General features: G+C 43.5%; 1 protein-coding gene across 3 annotated transcripts in view; it reads right to left on the bottom strand.

Annotated features, from left to right (window-relative positions):
• Positions 1–11,302: 11,302 nt before the first annotated feature.
• HDX (highly divergent homeobox) overlaps positions 11,303–19,589 on the bottom strand; it is a 49,487-nt gene continuing 41,200 nt past the window's right edge. For all 3 annotated transcript variants that reach the window (XM_062006849.1, XM_062006848.1, XM_062006850.1), the window contains exons 9-10: positions 19,164–19,286; positions 11,303–18,537 (exon numbers count right to left, since the gene is read on the bottom strand). In XM_062006849.1, coding sequence (XP_061862833.1) covers positions 18,412–18,537; positions 19,164–19,286 — 249 coding nt within the window. In that variant the 3' untranslated portion in view covers positions 11,303–18,411. The remainder of the gene's footprint in view (positions 18,538–19,163; positions 19,287–19,589) is intronic.

The raw sequence follows: 19,589 nt of genomic DNA, 5'->3' as shown, positions 1-19,589 counted from the left end.
CAAGTTGACTTTGACACTGAGCTGCCCCTCCTTTTAATGATGAGCTGCCACAGGCATCTATCAGTAGCCATGGCAGAACAGATGAAAGCAGTAAAAAATGACAGACACTTTCTTAATGATAAGGTAAAAACATAGTGCATACCATCTGAGAGGCAGATTCTCACTGCTTTAATGGGAGTGTTTTTAGCAAACATCTTGTGTTGGTTTCAGTGAGAAATGAGAGCACTCAACAGAGGAAGCATCTAATAGAATGAGGTCAGACTTTTAAAGAATGGCTGTTACCCAGTAGACCAGAACATCAGCAGACCACTACAGAGTAAACAAATAATCTGTCAACAGCAAGAACAATGCTGGTAGGGGATACCCTGAAACCCTAACGATGCTACGAAAGATCTGCTCCAGCCTGGTCTAAGTTGACAACATTTCAGCAGCCAGTGGTGTTTCACCGAGCTTCAGCAAATTGGACATGAGCCCTACAGCTGATAGGACAGGGCTTGAAAGGATCCAGCAGGCAGGAACAAGGTCCAGAGCTGGCTGTTGAAATGCTGCTGTCACTCAGGCACTCATCATGGGAAAGAGGAAGAGGCAAGGGCTGCGTCAGAACGAAATCCTACAGCAATGACTTGGCAGCATGATCTCTCTTTAAAGTGTGGGTGACTTCATAAGCAGGCTGGCTCCTGTTCTAGCAGTGTAGGCAATACACAAGGAAATTACTTGCACCAATAAACCCTTCAGATGTCTCTGTGCTGCAGCCCTGGCAAGGGCTCCAGGGCTGGTTTTGCACCTTCTTTCTTGTAAGCTACAAAGGTAGCCCAGCTGATCCTGGCACATCACATAAAGGGATGATGCTACATACCTGAGAGTTTAGAACCACTGCAGTGTCTTGTAGCTGGGGGGAAAAAAAGATCTACTTTTAATAAATATTGTGGGAGTTTTTTAAACATGTAATGCTGAGCATCAACCTTTATCTCATAAAAAGAGGAGAAAAAGCCCTTGATGTTTTTTCATGCAACCAACATAATCTAGTATCATCTTTGGAAGGACAGCAAAAAGCAGCAGGCCAGCACTCTTAAGAGGAAGATCTGATTTCTTAAGATATATATATGTATGAAATAAAGACTCACTTTTAAAATATGCTAACAGTAATATAAAGAAAAAAAGCAATACTGCTGGGTTTGTGTGGGAAGGCAGCATATTTAAATCCAAAATGAATGATGTACCTTGTAATTACAGGAGCCATTGAAAGAGATAGTCAGAATTAAAACACTTCAAATATTCACATTGAAAATATGAAAATGTTAAAGTATCTATAAATGCACATAAACACAGGCAGATGATAAAGGGCTGAAGTTCAAGTCGACTCAAAGAAAGAAGTCGCTGAGTGACAGCTGAAAGGGCCCCTGAGCCGGGCAGCGAGAGCCTGGGCAGTGTGTGGCTGTGAGCACGCAGCCTCTGCTTGCTGCTGGAGCCAGCAGCTCAGGCTACCACAGCTGCTTCCAGGGATGCTTTTCTAAAGCACATGAACTCCAAGAACTCTTAAAAATTTAAATCAAAACACCCTTCCAAATTTTGAATCACTAAACAATGGGTGATTAAGCATAATTATTAAGCTTGCAGCAACAGAAGTAACATATTTCTTCTGTTTTGACAAAGTCCTCATTGCTTAATGTGCTTTTATAAGACAGTTAGAAAGTATTTTATGATTTTACAGGCTTCTTACATGCAGCTTATGCTTATTTAACTTACTAGACAGAGGATGTTTTCACTCAGAGATGCTATCTCTTATGAAGAAAGGCTGTGAGCCCTGCGGCTGTTCAGGCTGGAGAAGAGAAGGCTGAGAGGGGCCCTTACCAATGCTGAGAAATATCTAAAGGGTGGGTGTTGAGAGGATGGGGCCAGTCTTTGTTCTGTGGTGGCCAGTGACAGGACAAGGGGCAATGGGCACAAGCTGGAACACAGGAAGTTGCACTGGAACACGAGGAGAAACTTCTTTGCTGTGAGGAAGCCTGGCCCAGGCTGCCCAGGGAGGGTGTGCAGTCTCCTTGAGAGGTTTCCAAACCCATCTGGACACGTTCCTATGCCCCCTGGTTGAGGGGAACCTGCTTTAGCAGTGGCTTGGGCTGGATGGGCTCTGGAGGTCCCCTCCAACCCCCACCATTCCGTGATTCTGTGATTCTACCTGTGTTATCAGCTGCAAATAAAACTATGTACCCATTCAATATTGCGAGATTTTCTTTTTGAGCAAGGATGCTGCTGATTTGAGTGGAGAACCCACAGGAGATGCCTGAAACACCCAGGTCCCATTACAAACTTAGTTAGAATTTCAATGAGGTAAACAAGTTGTATCATTTTTCTATACAGAAGAATATCTTCCTATAAATATTGTCTTCATAAAGGATTTTTCTCCCACAAAATGTTGTGCTGAGTGCTCAGCATTTCCTTCTGACTCCCCTCGTGTCACACTGATAGATCTGCTTAACCCACTGATAGCTGTGGAAGGCTCAGGGGGAATGAAAATTGTCATTTCTTGTTTGTCTGCTTGTTTGTTTAGCTTCAACCCCACAGTTCTGCCTTCTTCCAAAGGCGTTTTGAGACTCTGGGAGTGCTTTTTTAATGCTATTGTCATGTCAAAGTGACACCTACATTTCATTATACTCCATATAGTTGGGGAAAAAAGAGCTCACCTCCAAAGCACCTTGGCTGCTGAGCACAGACAAGCAGCTCCTTACTGAGGCACAGCTCAAAAGGGGGTGGTTCATCTGCACAGGTCGGTGGTTCTCCTTGAAAATCACCTGCCAAAACAACCACTAATGCATCTCATTTCAAACAGTCACATGTACTAAATAGTTATCCAAATAGTCACGTGTACTAAATTACTTTCTGTCAACACACACTCCAAGGACCTTAGTCCCTCAAAATATTTTTGAGCAGGAAATAATGGTTTGACCTTTCACAGGGGTCCTTAACCCCTGAAACCACAAGCAGGTTGTGCAGCTCTGATGAAGCCCCAAGCCCTTTGATTGTATCTTCACTCCACTCTCCATGTAAAAACATCTCTTCCTTCTGTGTTCTTTCCAGAGGAGTGCAGTGCTTCTCAATTTGTGCTTTAATTTCTTCTTGAGTCTGCTGAAAATTATTAGGCACACTGAGTGCTAAGGAACCAGCTGTTTTGCCTCCAGACTGCCCATCTCTCAGTTGGCATCCACTTCAGAGAGAGCTGAGGAAACCTTTTGGCATCATCCTTCAGATTTCTGGCGAGATTCACACCCCCAGCTGCAGTCATACACAAGTTATTCTAGTCCTGGTGTGGACCATTCAGAAATCTCTCAGAAACAGCATCTGAGAAAGGTTCCAGTGCGGGGTCGGGGCTGAGCATGGTCAGCATAGCTTCCCACCAGAGCCCCTTGGGAATACAGTCCTCTCCTTTGACTAACAATGGAAAATAGAGATCTATAAGCCTATAGTTGTATTTGAAATGACTAACCAATTGAAGGACTCACCAAAAAAAACCTCAGGTCATATCTGTGCTGGAGAAAGCTGGAGTGACTCAGATGATTCCAGAGCAGAAGCTGACTCAGTTCAAGATCTCTTTCCTTGCACTAAGAAACACTTCTAGAACAAAATAACTCCCCATTGTAAAATTTTTAGGATATGAAAAATAATCAGTAACTCAATGTTATTACTGGGTAAGGGTAAAAACAGCCTTTAAAACCTCTTGAGCAGGAGACTTGCTGCTAGGCTGTATTTGAACTTTTGCTCATGATCATTGTCCTGCTTTTAATACAAGTTATGATTTTGTGCACAGGTTTTATTTGTTGCATGTAATACAGCCCTAAAATGCTTCAATGAAAATCCCACAACATGTAGCTTATAGCAAGGACATAACCAACCAACCAAACAAACAAAAAAATAGGCTGGAGTTTATTTTTTCCTCATTGAGCCAGAAATCCACTGTCATCTCATCCCACGGGAACACCCACGGGCAGTGGCGTCAGCGCACGCTCCGGGCCCGGGCTCCTGCACAGCCGCGGAGGCTGAGAGCTGAACCCGCACCAACCCAACCCTCTGCAGACTTCTCCAACCCTACTGCAACCAGGAGCAGCCCACCTTACATACCTTACATCCTAACGAGGAGGCTGTCAAGGCTTGGGCCCCCATTCCTTGCAACTCTCTGTTTCTCACCCAAGACCTGTGTGTCTGGCGCTGGCACCTGGTATATTTGTGGCCCCATCTCACAGCTTCTCCCTCCTTCACAGCCTTACCTTTCTCCATTTTGTCTATCACCTTAATCTTTCTGTGTTCCCTGGAGTCCCAAGCTGCTTTGGTTCCTTTCCCTGACAGCTCTTCCATGGTCTCCTGCTGCTGCCTTTACCCAAGAGGCGAATGACAGGAGGATGTGGGTGATCTTGGATCCTGATGACATTCAAATCTAAACAGTCACAAACCTGGAGGACACAAACCACAGCCTTCTTTTCATCTTCATTCTTAACGTATTTTACACCTCGTCTTGGTCTCAAAACAAGGCAAAAACCCTGCATTGCCCAAATCTAGCTCTTACTTGACTTGCTCTGGGTGTCAGTAAGTGTTCCTCTTGCTCTGGAGGCCCAAGGCAGCAACTCTGGGAGCTCAGCCTTTCTGGGTGCTTCCCCTCATTCCTGCTCCATGCTGCACCTGCAGAACCAGTGTGAGGTGGGGGGGACTCATGTTCCCATCCCTCTTCCAGGTTATCCCCCCTCTCCTGCTGTTTCTTCCTCTGTGTACATGAGGGCTTTTTTTTCGTGCATTGAAAAGCAGAGCTCACAAAGATGTGTGTGAAGCTCCAGGGACTCGTAATATTCAGCCAATTTAACCAATATTTAATCTGTTATTGTTGTTGGAAAGCCAGAGGGAGATTACAGCAGTGTTTCCTCTCCCTTCTGTATACATTTCCTTTCTAGAGGAAGCAATCCCTACGTGGACCGTGGCAGCTGCTCAGTAGCATGGAGATGGGGAGGCGATGGCGAGGAACCGCAGAAACAGCCAACAAAACACACCTTGCTGAGCTGGAACTGGTCACTGAGAAATCTGAAATCCCTCTAATCACTGCATGTGCTCAGGGTGTTAATTGGAGCTGTGCTGAAAGCCCAGAGCAGCAAAGACAACAGGAACCTCTGAGGCCGTGCTGAGGTATTGATTGTGCAGTGACTCAGAGAGGGGACACCCACCGAACGGACCCTGGCAGCTGCTTTGGCCCCCCGGCCCTTCTACCCCTCCGTCCTCAGCTCACACAGACCTATGAGTGTATATATAGACACACACACATTACACATCGACATTTAAATATAATATACTGCCAGAGTTAGGATTTTTAAATATCTGAAGGATGTGGTATCTTGGAAACCGATTGCCTCAAGTTGCCCAAATCAATTAGAGAGTGAATCAACACACGGCTTCAGCGTGGGAGCAGTGAGCAGTCAGCGAGGCCGACCCCAACCCCAACCCCAGGCTGGTGGGAGCACTTTGAGGGAAGGGCCTCAGCTGCTCCTGGACACCTTGGGGCACCGAGTGAGCAGCTGCACCCAGCAATTTCATACCTGGTTGTCTTTGATGGTTTCTTCAGCTCAACGTCAATTTCAAGGGAGGGGAATCATTGAAACATACTATACAAAGGGGATATGACCCTCTTAATACGAATGCTGGCACAAAATTGGCGGGTTTTTTACCTGATTGTTGAGCAAGGCTTATTTTCTCAGTGCTCCTTTGGATATGTCATTGTGACAACAAGCAATATGTACTCTGAAGATGGCCATGGGGGGTGCCCCCTGTTCCTTGATGAGGAAACAGATAGAGCTGGCATTGCATGAGCTCAGAGCCCACCGAAGGCAGCAAGGAATGATGTTTGCAGGCAAGCACTGGAGGCTTTACAAGAAGATATTTTAGATAAATTAATGTTTTAGAGCAAGAGCAATGACACTCAGAAACTCCAACATTTCTGGTGTGATCCTACAGCACATGAAAATATCTCCATCCTCGTGTCCCTGAGCAAAATGGGGAATAAAAAGGCACACTCAGAGGAGATTTTCCCCACAGAGGGCTAAAACAAGGGCCTTGTGCCAGGTTCTGTGCCAACCAGGGAAAGAAGGGCCAGCTAGCCCAGGGCTACCTGGTTACCTCCAAACCCTGTTGCATGGCAGCCCAGATTTCACACGAGGAGCCAATAACCTGATCCACAAACAAGAGCTGAACATGTTCAATTGTTTTAATTCCTCTCACATCAGTTTTGCTTCTTTGGCCAGCTCTGTAAAAATGCAGAACTTTTAAATAATGGTCCAAAAATGGGATTATGTAGCTAGGAGAGTGTGGGTTGCTGAGAGGAGAGATTGCTGAGCTAAATATTTGGCAGAATTAAGAAAACCAGGAAAGACATGTGGGCATAAAGAAATAATTCAATATTAAGTTTCTGGCAGAATTCACAGAATCTGTTTATAGTTCAGGTCCCAGTGAGCCATTTTCTTCCTGTTATTGGATGTAAGACCTAAGAGATTTTGGTTGCAACGAGTTTGCAGCTATGGCAGAGCTTAAAGCCTTAGCAGAATATTGCAGAGGGAGACAGGGTCCTGCAGAGTGTCCCTGGGAAGGGCAGACCTCTGCTGCACACAGTGCCTGGCTGCTCTAGGAGCCATTTCCAGGACCTGGCCAACCCAAGACATGGTCCTGCTGTGGCGGGAACTCTCTTGCTACAGGCTCTGTCTGTCTTTGGCAGGGATGGGGAGGAGGTACTCACTGCGTGGTGAAATTCCCCTCTGATCCAAACACTCCTGTGGGGGTTTTGTTCTTCCTCCTACCCCTTTATCTCTACCTCCTCTCACCAGCTTTCTCATCTTTCACACTTTGCTCCATTTCCTTTCTCTTATTCCATCAATACTCCCTTTCCTTCCAGCCTTCACTACCGTTTTCTCCACTGGTCCTTCTCTCACCCCTCTGTTCTCCCCAGGAGGAAACCCTGGGAGCTGCTGCTGCCCCAGCCATAGGGCTGGTAGCTCCATCTGCACCAGGCACTACTGGGAAACCCAACACCAGCCTGATAAAGGTGCTCTGGTAAAGAACCTCACACCAGGATCACTTATTAAATAATCAGGGGAAAGAAGCACCCATGAGGCAGCCGTAGCCTTGCTTTTCTGAACCGAGTGGTCGCCTGGGAAGATGAAACCAAGATCAGACAAGTCAGCGGGAGACACAGCTACCACCTTTCTTCTAGACTGCTCCAGTCTGTAAGCCTCCAACCAGGCTTAAAGAAGGGCTTCAAATATTTGGATCAAACTCAGATTAAGCAGAAAACAGCCAGACATCCTCTGATTCGAAATTAAGAAGCTACTTTGGAAAGGGGCTCCCCCCAAGCTCACCTTCCTCATCTCCCCTCTCAGGGCCTGCACACCTCTCCCTGTTACCCTCCCAGACCCTGTGCAGAGGCTCAGTCCTGGCAGGTCCCTGCCCCTGGTTCAAGCAGCACAGGATGCCCCTGCCTTCAGTGCTCTCTGCCTTGGCAGAGCTGAGAACCATCTACAGCTGGTGAGGGGCTGCTGGGGGAAGCAGAGCCCGGCTGCTGCAGGGACAGAGGCTCCACAACACACACACTCCAAGTAAACAGTGTTTTTATTTGCTGCTGCCTGCATGATGTATGTGGCACATCAGAGTAACTATATAATTAAGCAATATGGGAGAAACAAGGAACCAACAGAAGGGGAAGAAAGATCACCTGATGTTTGATTCACGTGAGCACGACAGATGAGATCCAGCACGTCCCTCCCAGACATGGGCGATGCTGCTGTCTGAGATGGGCCTGCACAGGCAGCAACTCCGATGGCCCTCGGCCCCTCGGGAGCAGGCAGATGATGCAGCTGGCCTGCTGCCCAAAAACTAACACTGCAGTCTTGTTGTTAAGGCCTTCCAAGACCAAAAGGCAGGGCTGGTTCAAGCAAGTGTCAGTACACGATCCTTCCCTATCCCTCATCACCACACAGTGAGGCCTGCTGTACCCAAAACCCTCCAGGAAGAAGAGGTAAGAGAGCATGAATTGGAAATGTCACATTAAACAGAAGAGAGGAGCTCTTTTGTTTGTTTTGTGAAAGGTTTTATGCAGTTTAAGATTTCCAGCAAAAGAGAGGAATAGCCAGAGAATCAGGTAATAGCTACATTCCGAGAATGTTCCCATCTCCTTGGCAGGAGCAACAGACCTTCTCCGTTCCTCCTCCTTTCCTCCTCCCTAAAATGAAACAGACTGCAAATAAACAGAAAACATCTTTTTCTTGTGGGTTTTTGTTCCATTTCTGTTTCCCCTCACTCTTCCATGGAGAGCAGGTCCTGGAGAGCTCATGTTTGGCCGGTCCAATCCTTCATTATGAGAGGTCTGTTTCTCTTCCCGTGTCCCTGCTTGCGCCATCTCGGCCGATGCTGCCTTGTACGGAGCAACGCACCTGCGGAACATCCCGTGGGGGATATCTGGGCTGTGGATGCAGTTGCTACATGAGAAGAACAAATGATTAAGTATGAAGTCCCTTCTGCCCCAACCCGTGTCTCTTAGAGCTAAGATATCTTACCAACCAGCAGAGCTGTCGTCTGCTTCCTCCACGTTTAACTGCGGCCCGGTGAGCACTGGGAGGAGTGGCTGCCCCAGCTGCCACTTCTCAACACAGCTCCTCGTCTCGTCGAACAGCTTTGGTATCCCAAAACCTTATTCCTTGGAAAGGAAACTAAACTAGAATACACACCCTTCTGAGGGTTTCCAGCCACCAACATGCCTTCAGTCCACAGGGTCAGAGCAGAGATAGTGTAGGGTAAAGCCCCCGTGACGCTGTGATCTGGTCTGGGGGCAGGGGCAGCAGCAGGGCCCTATCCACCCCTGCTGTCCTGCCTTCACACCAGCCACCTGAGAAGAGCGTGTGCAGAGGCTTTTTACTACTCCTGAGCAGCATTTGGCATTGTGGCCTGAGGGGGGTCAGAGTATCACTGTCTTCCAGAACAACTCCCCAGTACCTGCGGTGAAAAAACCTCCCTTTGTCTGAAGCCATCAGTTATGAAAGTTTTTCAGCCATTTTCCAGCTCAGCAGGGCTCCTCAGATGACTCTAGACAATATTGTATCTTCTTGTTGACAGCATTTCTTTGACAGGCATCATAGAAACACAATGTTCAGATGGGAGTGAATACCAGAGGGCTGGAAGGCTCCGTGTCAGAGCCCGAGTCCCTTGATGCTTCACTTTCATTTCTGGGAACAATTTCCTTCAGGGTTGAACAGACCCAGGAAATTTTGCTTACTTGGTACATACTTGTTTGTTCTTTATCAGATTCGCAGAAATACTCATGTCTTTAGCTATTGTCCTGAAAATCCTGTTCAGTTATTACTTCTGTGTAGCACTGAATTAACAACAAACCCAACAAGCTTAGGACTGCTCTGGTTACTTTAATGCACTGCTTCAACTTCTGCAGATGATCTCAGCAAAACTTAAAAACCAAAGTCGAATCTGAAAATACTGTTTAGGTACAGAACTCTCCATCAGACCTTCCTCTTTGTTCCTTTCCACACATATTAGTGGCATTTTCACAACTGAAAGGGCAGAGTTAAGGCAGCACATTCTGTCTGATCTCCATCTCCTCAGTAACGAATGCCAGCTTCCTTATTTTAGTATTAGATTTATTTTGTTTAGATAAAAATAGTTGCTCATTCTGAAACATGAATTACGGAGAGTTGAAGGCATTTCTTTCCCCCACTTGCTGGGGGTTTTGCCACCAGGTGGCAATGCAGCTCCAGCCACCATCCCCATGCCTGGCTGGTTTCCCCCCCGAAAACATTAAAGTTTGGTGTCACCTATAAATTTGTTACCAAATCTTTGGTGTCAGACAGATTTACTTCCTCTCCATTTGTCTGCTTCTCTCTCTGTCTCTCTCTGTTCTTTTACCCTCCTCCTCTACAGCCATCATTTAAGCAGCTGAACGTGGTCTTAGCTCCAGCTTCGGGATGAATCAGTTCACAGCCCTGCAATTTTATCAGTAACCAGGTTCATACATATCTGCATTTGAAGAGTCAGGTGAGCACGTGTGCCAAACGATAGCTACAGATGTGGCTGCAGTGCCATCTGTCAGCGTTTGTGAACAAAAGCAGCCTGGAATAAAACAGTGATCAGGTGAAACCTCACTTACACATCCTTATCCCCAGCACACTGTTCTCTGCTCCTGGTCTGGCAACAAGGTAAATTCTTTCCCTTAGGCACGGTACCCAGCTGGAAACTCTGCAGGACACCTGTGCTATTATTTTCATCACCTCCATTTGCTCAAAGAACAACGAGGAATGGGCACGAAGAACTTCTGCCAGATTTCCATCAGCACATCAGACCACTTGGTTACCTTGCCAGCTGCTGTCAGAGGCTGCAGTGTTTGGCTCAGTGGATTTTCAAGGCAGTAAGTGCTAAGAAACTGTATCACAGTTAACAGCAACATAGCTCACATTTATCTTTTAAATAACTTTTAAAAACTCATGGCACAAAACAGTTGGGCATTAATGATTCATCTGAGTCTGAGCCGTTGTTGGTGCCGGACTGTAACTGCTTTGAAAGGAAGAACATTTCAGAAGGGTTTCTGGGACTGAGTGCTGCAAATTCTGTATATGATGCTGAAAAGGCCCTCCTGAATATGGCAACAAATTGATGTAAGATGTTCCTAACTCCTCCCAGTGAACAGTTGATCTCTTAGAGCATCTGTTCCTCCCAGAGATTCCCACAGAGGGGTGTCCCCAAGCTTCATCCTGCCCCCAGCACAGACCAACTCCATTCCAAACCAACAAACCCTCCTTACAAAGAAAGGCCAAAGTAAACGCAGGACCTCACAGGCTGCTACAAAACTACAGCAGCTTATGTTGGTGTTATGGACAATGAAAACTGTGGAAGCTGCTGCAAAGCTATATTGGTAAAGAGCTTGTGTTTCCTTAAGGGCCGGCACAGGGTGGCCAATGGCCTGTTGGCTTGTGCAGGGAACCACCGGCAGCCAACCCACCCAGCCTGTGCTCAGCTTCCACGTGGCTGCCAGGAACATCAACTGCCTCTTCTTAAATCCTGAGAGAATGGGAAAATGATCTCATTTCAGACTTTCCTTTGCCCAGTGGCACCGTGAAAGCGGCGGAATGAGGGAAGCGGAGGCAAAGGTGCCCGTGCTGTGCCCTGACGTTAACTCCACTCCTGATACCCTCAACAGGACCTTGAATTTTTACAAGGTAATAAAATAAATACAGAAAATAAGAACTCTGTATAGGAAAAAGAGTTAGTTAACCTTTATTTCATTTCTCCATAGTCCCAAACTTGACAGACGTAGAAAAATATCCTTGAGTCTAGTAGACAAATTTACCAACGCTAAATAGCCCTTTACTCTGACCATTTGGGCCATTCTGGATACATTTGTACAAGCATTACTTCAATTATTATTATGTTTGTTTTCAATGAAAGGTTTTGCTAAACTAGAAACAATAAACTACAGAGAAAAAACTTGACCTACCAAAGCATGCAGACGAAGGTGTCTTCCAAAACTTAAAGTAAGAAATAAGAAAGCAAACCAACCTTGAGACACATTTGGAGGAGGAAACCATTGAGAACCATTTGAGAGGAAAAAAAATTAATTAACTAAAGACAAGTCAAAGCAAGTTGTGTAAACTATCTGTGGATAAGTTAAAATTGCTATGGCACAACTTTTCACACAAAAAAAATTAAGGCGAAGACCAACATTGTATATAAAAATAGCTGAGCAGGCTTCTAAGGAAGGAAATGAGCATTCCTCGTGATGACTCTGTTAATACAACATTATAAATACCCTTATATACATATAGGGGGAAAAAAATCAACAGAAATGTATGGAATATTTCCCTAGGCATCCATCATTCAAATACGCCAAGACTGTACATCCTGGACCACAGCAGAGGTACTTCAGTTGAAGATTTGTTGTAGTTTCTTTGCTACACATCCTGATACAAATAGCAATAAATCCTGATTTTCCCAGAGCAGCTCAGTCATACACTCGGGTTACAAAGCTTCACAGATGGGCCCAGAAAGGAAGGACACAAGTTTTAAGATTGTTGATTATTTCATCTTTTGTAGGCAAACAAGGTAAATAACATTTAAACTTTCAGACTAGTTTAAAATCAAACTGATTTAACCTTTCAGGAAACTGAAGTAGAAATTATCATGGCAGAAAGTTCATTGTTTCTTCATAAATACATCAGTTTGTTTATTTGCCAAGATCACTCAAACCCACCATTGTTAGGAGAGTTTAATAAATTTCTAGGCCTAAAAGTTACCAGTTTTGCAAGGAGTTAAACTAGAAACAATATTTGTATGGATGTATTTGAGTAAATTACAAAACTATGTAGTCAATATATAGCAAGACATAACAATGAAAGCAAATAAAACATATTTTTAGAAGTAGTACAGGAATATTTGAAAACACCTTTGCAGATGCTAGTGAGATATCAGGTTCAGTATACCTGTGCACATTATAAATATGCCTACGTGTATCGACACATACCCAGTAACTTTAAGAAACATCCTAGAAAGGATACAATTTCCATTGGAGATGGGGACAGTTTTTCCCAGCACAGTTCAGTGGACTTGCCAATAACACTTTGAACTATTTCAGAGAATTTGAAGGTAAAGTAGCAGCTCCTGTCTCCCAAGATGTAGAAATTTATCGTTTTCTTGACTAAACTCCCAGGATCTTCCTTTCTGCAACAAACCTGAAATGTCCCCATGTGTCTCATCCCCTGCCCAGCCCTGGGCTGAGGCAGCTCATACCTCCTGCCAGCCCTCCCTTGGGTACTGCAGGGAGAGAGATGCAATGGGGGAAATTACAGTGACTCTTTTAAGATGAAACCTAACTACAAAACATGGCCCACATTTACATTTAACTGCAGCTTGCTACTGATTCATTTTCAGTTAACACTTGCTTACAAGCAAATCAAAATTGTTTCTACAAGGTCTCTATATATGCAAAACCCCCAAAATAGAAATGACAGCTGAAACAAAAATATGGGGACATGTTTATGAGCCATTATGACTCAGCCAACATGAAATCCTACTCCTTTTCATTACCTTGCTGAGACTCATTGACTGTTCTCTCTGCTAAATCCATCTATCGTGTATTGAGAAACGTTACAATTGTTTAGCACCAGAATAAAGGATAATACCCATTCCTTTCAGTAACTGCACCAAAAATAGCACAGCTAGCCCATTCACTCCATCATCCTTCAGCTTTCATGGAAATATATGCTACCATTTAACATACACTAATCTTTTCTAACATCACATCTTTATTATCTCCTTGTCCATAGACAGTGCTCAAGACAAATACATAAAAATAGTGCTAAAAATAAAAAGCAAAGTGAATGTCTCACACTCAACTGAAAAAGCAGCACAAAGTTGAAGGATGCATGTTGCAAATCATTTATTGCCTATAAAAACGGTAAGAAAAAAAGTTTAAGTTCACATTTTCTGTGTGGTTTGAAAGGTGGTGCCACGTTTCAGAGGTAGTGTGTGTAAAATCTCATACAGAATCTGAAAAGAATTCTTGACTTAGTTCAGTAATACAGTAAAATGTTCACCAGAACCGAAGCACTGACCTGAAACTGTTTTCCTTACAGGAACATTCTTGCACATCTTTTAATCGAGGAGGACTCCTCATTTCTTTAAAAACACCACCCACCACAAGCCCAAGGTTCTGCCCCATTTTGTGTCTGTCATCTTCTGACCAAAATGTCAGCTGTTGCCTTTCAGAGACAAAGAAATACTCTTTAGTCAGAATAAAACCTTCTTCTGCCATGGAAGACCCCAGTGTTATGGTACCACCGACTCTTCTTTTGTTTATAACTTTTAAGATTTCACATTTGGCCAAGCTGATAAAATATTAAGAGTGTAGAGAAGTCAAACACCATAAACCAGCATTTCTTTTCTGTCATAACTCACTGGAGTTTTCTCATTAACCATCCTCTAACTTTGATCAGGCATCTGACAACTGAGCAGCTTACTCAACCTTACGATGATTTGGGACAGAAAAGGCAGAATGTCATGATGTAAGTGGAAGGTCAGAGCTGCCAGTCCCTCCGACAGGGAAAGCAGCCTCAGAATTCCCTGGCTGGCCTAGAGGATCCAGGCAGCAGGGCTGGAGGTAGTAAATCAAACTTTTGGTTGTAACGTTACAAGTAATGACTTCTTCACATTTCAGATATTCTGTGCTTTTCCACTTCTACATATTATTGTCTTTCCTCGTGCTACTGGTATCCTGAGACCAACACTACCAGTGGAGTACCTGGGAAGCAGGGAGTGCTTTTTCATGTTGCTACCATGGTAGTGCAGTAGAGAACCCAAATTAGATTGCTGACCCATTTTAAGCATCAATTTCCACTTCCACAATAAAGATGTTCACGATACTGTTGATTTGTCCTATCATTTCAACTCTATAACCACAACAGTAGTACAGCTGTCTCTGGTGAATGGACTTGATAAGCTGCTTCCCAATTTAAGAAGATAACACTGATATATTCCTTTCCTTCACTTCAGGGAACTGCCAAGCCCACATCTGTGGGTCATTTTCAGACTTTTTATTGCCTTAGCAAAAAATAAATACTTGGAAGGATTTAAGTGCAGTGCTGCTTCAAGACCCAAGCACTCCAGAAACCAACAATGTACGGTACATCTGTCTGTGTACTTTTGAATCTGCTGAAAATTCACTATTACTCACTCCTGTGAGACCTATAGACTTGACAGAAGTATCATCTGCAGGGACATGAAAGGAGGCATAGCTTCAGGAAACAGCTTTCTTAACTCTAAGCAAGCTTGCTGGCATCAAAGACTCATTGCTCCCCAAGGAGAGCACATGTCCTGTCTCTGGTTTAGTGTCTGTTCTGAACTGCCTTTTCCCACTTGGGTTCCTTCAGACAGACATATTTCACCATTTGTGTTCCCACAGACACATTAGGAATAAATAAAGCTGGGGAAGCCATCCTTCAGAGACAAAGCAAATGAGAGTCTTTGCAGAGAGTTAAAAACATCACCACATGGCACTGCTGCAGCAGTTATGTGAATCATGGAGCCAAACTACTGAAATGCCAAAGGGGGCTGATTGCTGTCACCATAACACAACACGTATTGGCTTGATCTGTCATGGGAAATCTATGCAAATGATGAACTAGCATTTAGTGGGGGATGTCATTATCATCCTGTGAACAGAGAAAATAACCATAAAGCAAATCCTGAGATGCCATAGGTCCAGAGAGCCAGACCCATCACTTCCATCACCTGAAGAGCTTTCCCAGTTCCATGGGGAAAGGCACGTCCCAGTGACTATCAGAATGTGATACCTGTCTGTAAGATGCTTGTCAGTGCAATTACTAAGGAAAGGAATGTGCTCTCACATTGCCCTAGGATGCAGTTGAACAAGTTACACTGATTGGGATGTAATCTGTAAACTCAGCACGTTAGGCAGCCTATTGGGGACACCACCCAAGCAAACACCCCTCCAAGACAAAGCGCGGCTGCAGCACTCGCCTGAAGTGTGACTCTCAGATGTGTCTTTGCAGAACTCCCAAGGACAGTGAGGTGTTATGTTACAGGACCCTCAATAGCTGCTCTTCAGCCACTCAACTGCAGAGCTATTGTTGCTGCAATGATTTAAAACACCAGCATGGTAATATGCCATCAAAATATTTGGTTTTCATATGGCAGGAAATACACACTGCAATTGAAAAGGCCCTCTGCAGAACAGCTGTACAGTATTATCCTGTACAGCATTTTTATACAGGAATATAATTCATACTCTTTCTTCCTGAGTATCCTGTATTATACCCTGACACACTTGACAATAAACACATGACTGCTTTGCCAGGTTTTGTCTTGTCACCCAACAAGAGAGAAAGAGTGAAGCCCAAGATACCCATGGGGCTGCTGTGGGCGCTGCCTGCAGCTACAGCTTCAGCTGCACATCCCAAAGAGGATTTCAGCCTCCTGGAGAGAAGGGATTTACATAACTGCTTCAATCTGGCAGTAGTTCATTCAACATTAATTCCTTCAATTTGTCTGGCATATGAAACAGAAGCAAGACATAGCAAAATATGAATCATCAATGAAAGTTTTTCTTGTATGAAGGTGGATGACTTGATTGATCATGAAATCAAGAACTCTCATTTAGAGTACCCTGCCTTTTGCCATGTGAATTTAAGTGGAAGAAGCAGGAAAATAAGATCCAAATAGTGGCCAATCACAGTACTTTTTTTTAGAATCTCAGAAAAGCTCACAGAAAACAAGAGGTTTCATTGTCAGTGGCACAAATTTCCTATCTAAAGAGAACAGCAACAGAAAGCATTGTTAACCCAGAACAGAAAACCCTTTGTAAATGATTTTTTCGGAGTGAGCAGAATTACAGCTGAGCTCTCTCTTACATCTGAAAGACAGTGCTGTGGTCTTTGCTTACACACCTTCATCAATTTGAGACTGGTGGTCACTTCAACAGGCATATACAACATTTTTCCTTCTTTAAGTAAAGCTACAAGGCTGTGTCTACCAGTCAGGCTGGGACGTCTCAGCTCAGGCAGCGAAAGGATCAGTAACCTACCACCTACCTCCTGTTCACACAGAGTGCCTTCCCCCTCTACTCAGTTGATACCTCAACTCAAATAGGCCCAACAACTTGCTTATGTGGCATTCTTACTCTATAGAATAGATGGTAAGAGGTCTTTTGGGAACCAACTGTGAAACTGCTTTGTCTTTTAAAACAGATTTACAGACTGCTAGTAGCCTTTGTGCAGATGGCATTTAACAGTACTGCTAAAAGTTCCCCATGCCCAAGGACAACACAGAGACAGGAAAAAACCAGAAAGAACAGAGCACTCTATTGATACCAAAAATACTCCACCCTGTGCAAGTGATTGGGGTGAAACACAACCAGACTGAGAAAAAAATAAAATTGTGAGTTAATCCCAGTATGAAAGAGGAAGGAAGGAAGGAAGGAAGGAAGGAAGGAAGGAAGGAAGGAAGGAAGGAAAAAAAAAGAGAGAGTTATTTCCCCAACACTCAGAATTTGCAGAGCTACACCTTTGACTTCCCATTGAAATTCAAGGATTACTTACTGTACTGCATCAACAGGGACTCACCAGAGAAAAATGTTATTTGTCATAAAATTGAAAGATCAGGATTTTTACCAGACTGTGAAGGTATCTGTTTCAAAAATGCTTGCTGAAGAATATTCAGATTAGAAGTTATAGAGTGTAAATAAGGTGGGCATGCACCTAACATGCCCTACTAAATTGTTCTGAATGTGTCTACACATCCATTTAATCAGATGAGTAAAGAGACTCAATGTCAGCAACAGCTGTGAAAGAAGAAATCCATTTGAGCCACTGTCTGAAATCAAGCTCACAGTTTAAAAACAGCACCTGCCAAAAAATACATCAGAGGTACTTCTAAACCAGGTTACATTTAGAAGACCTGCAAAACTCAATTCCAAACACTTGAGTAACTTTCAGGATGCAATGACAGCTGTGGATTTATGGCAGTGTCTTGATAAAATAGGGCCAAGTTTGTGGAAAAATATACAACCAATACTGAAAACAACAAACAGAACTTCAGCATTCACATTGGCAAATAAAAACTGTAACTACATTCACAAATCTCTAAAGAGCAGTGCAAACAGCTACTCCCATTGCTACTGCATCAGAAAGTTGTGCTCTGCAGCTATCAGGTTTCCCATATCCATTTAATTTGTTAGAACACTCATGACTGCTCCTTCACATTGAGAATTTATTGATGACAATGTAGATTTTTCAGTCAGCCTTTCAAAGGTTTGCAGCTATTTTGGTCAGAAAATGGAAGATTCGAAAATCTTAAGTCACATAATGAAAAACATGTTAGTTTAATCTCAGATTTTTAAAAGGGTTCAAGCACAACTCATAAAAAGCCTGTTATTCTATTTGGATCCTCAATTTTTAGGCTACCTACCTGAGTAAAAATGGGGAAAAAAATAAACAAACAGGACTGGTGGGCAAGCAACTGTGAAGAATTATCTGTTAAACAGGACATTTGTTTTCCTCTATTGGATCCCTCCTCAAAGAGATGTTGCTAAAGAGCAAGAGTTATTCTGGGAAATCAGAAGTTATCCTAATTGAGGCAAAACTGCCAAAAGTCAAACCTTTCCTCACACAGTTCTTTCATTGACTAAAAACAACATTCGAAATTTCGTGACAGTGCAAACTGTAGCAATGACACACTACAGTCATCCTTCAGGAACGTCTACTTCACCTTGGCCTTTCTTTTTTGGACTGAAGGACACTGGAGAGCAAAATGCCATTCTCTTGAAACCTCCACATTACGTGGGGCTTCTTATTTGTCAATTAAAAAAACCCCAATTAATCACAAACTGTCTGAGGCGTTTTTCTCTGATAAAGACGACAAGCTGAATGAGGTATCATCAGGCTCTGGGGATTCATGGTTGAAATCCATTTCTTCTAATTCAGGAGGTAAATCTGAGAGCAGTGCCTAGAAGTAAAGAAATATTACAGTGCAGTATTATGTACATGTTTTATATCAGCATTCACATTATCTTTTAAACATTTAGTGAAAAACACACCGTTGAGCTTTTCAGTCAGCGTTGGTACTGGCTGGGTGAAAGAAGAGGTCAGTATTGTTAGATATTGAAAGGAAAAACATTGCCCAAGATGATGCATCTGAAGGGCAAAAGGAGGAAAATAAAAACAACAAAATCTCTTCTTAAATAAAGCACAAAATATTACTCACACAAGACATGAGCCAACCGAGCATTGAAAGAAGTACTGTGTATTAAATGTGGTGCAACCACGCTGAAGGAGCCTGGCCCTTTTCCTACATCTTGTATCTTAGATCTCACAACAGAGAAATCTCAGTCCCTCAGTGCATACTGGTGCACTGGCTGTCCCTTTGTAAAAGTCACCCTTCTTTGTCTATGTCACTGCTTGTGTAGATTGCAAGGTTTCTCTTTTGCTCAAAGTTCAGCTTTTCTCTGTCTAGATGATGTTCAGCACAACACTGCCCTAATCACAATTTGAGCCTCTGGGCACTAAAACTGAGGCAGTGAGAACACAAAATGACAAACACCTTCCATTATTAGAATCTGCTTCAAGACTTACCTGCTGCTGTTCTTTATCATCTGATTTAATAGCAAGTATCAAACTTCGAGTAAACGTCTGGAGTTCAAAATACTTCTGTTTGTGGTTCTCTAACTCACTCTCAATGAATCTGACTTCTTCATTCTGTGGGGGAAAATCACATAGAGCTCTAGAAATAATAAACAGCACTGCCTCCTTTTAATGATGCCTAAACATACTTGTGTTGGGTTAAAACTTAATGTTTTTAGTAAGTAAAAATGTTTTTATTAGGATTCCTGCCAAAAACAAATACAGTCAGAAGTTCTATAGTTACAGAAACACAGAACAGTGCATTCAGACTTTGGAGACAAACGTGTTTCTGAAGAATGGTCAGTAGTGTCCCACTTAGCACACAGACAGGGCACCTCAGAGTTACTGTCACTAACACATTAGTGACTGAGGCCAGAG

Source organism: Colius striatus, chromosome 13 (assembly GCF_028858725.1).
Source record: "Colius striatus isolate bColStr4 chromosome 13, bColStr4.1.hap1, whole genome shotgun sequence".
Taxonomy (NCBI): domain Eukaryota; kingdom Metazoa; phylum Chordata; class Aves; order Coliiformes; family Coliidae; genus Colius; species Colius striatus.
Note: the sequence above shows the minus strand (reverse complement) of the source record. Positions and strands in the feature narration are given on the sequence as shown.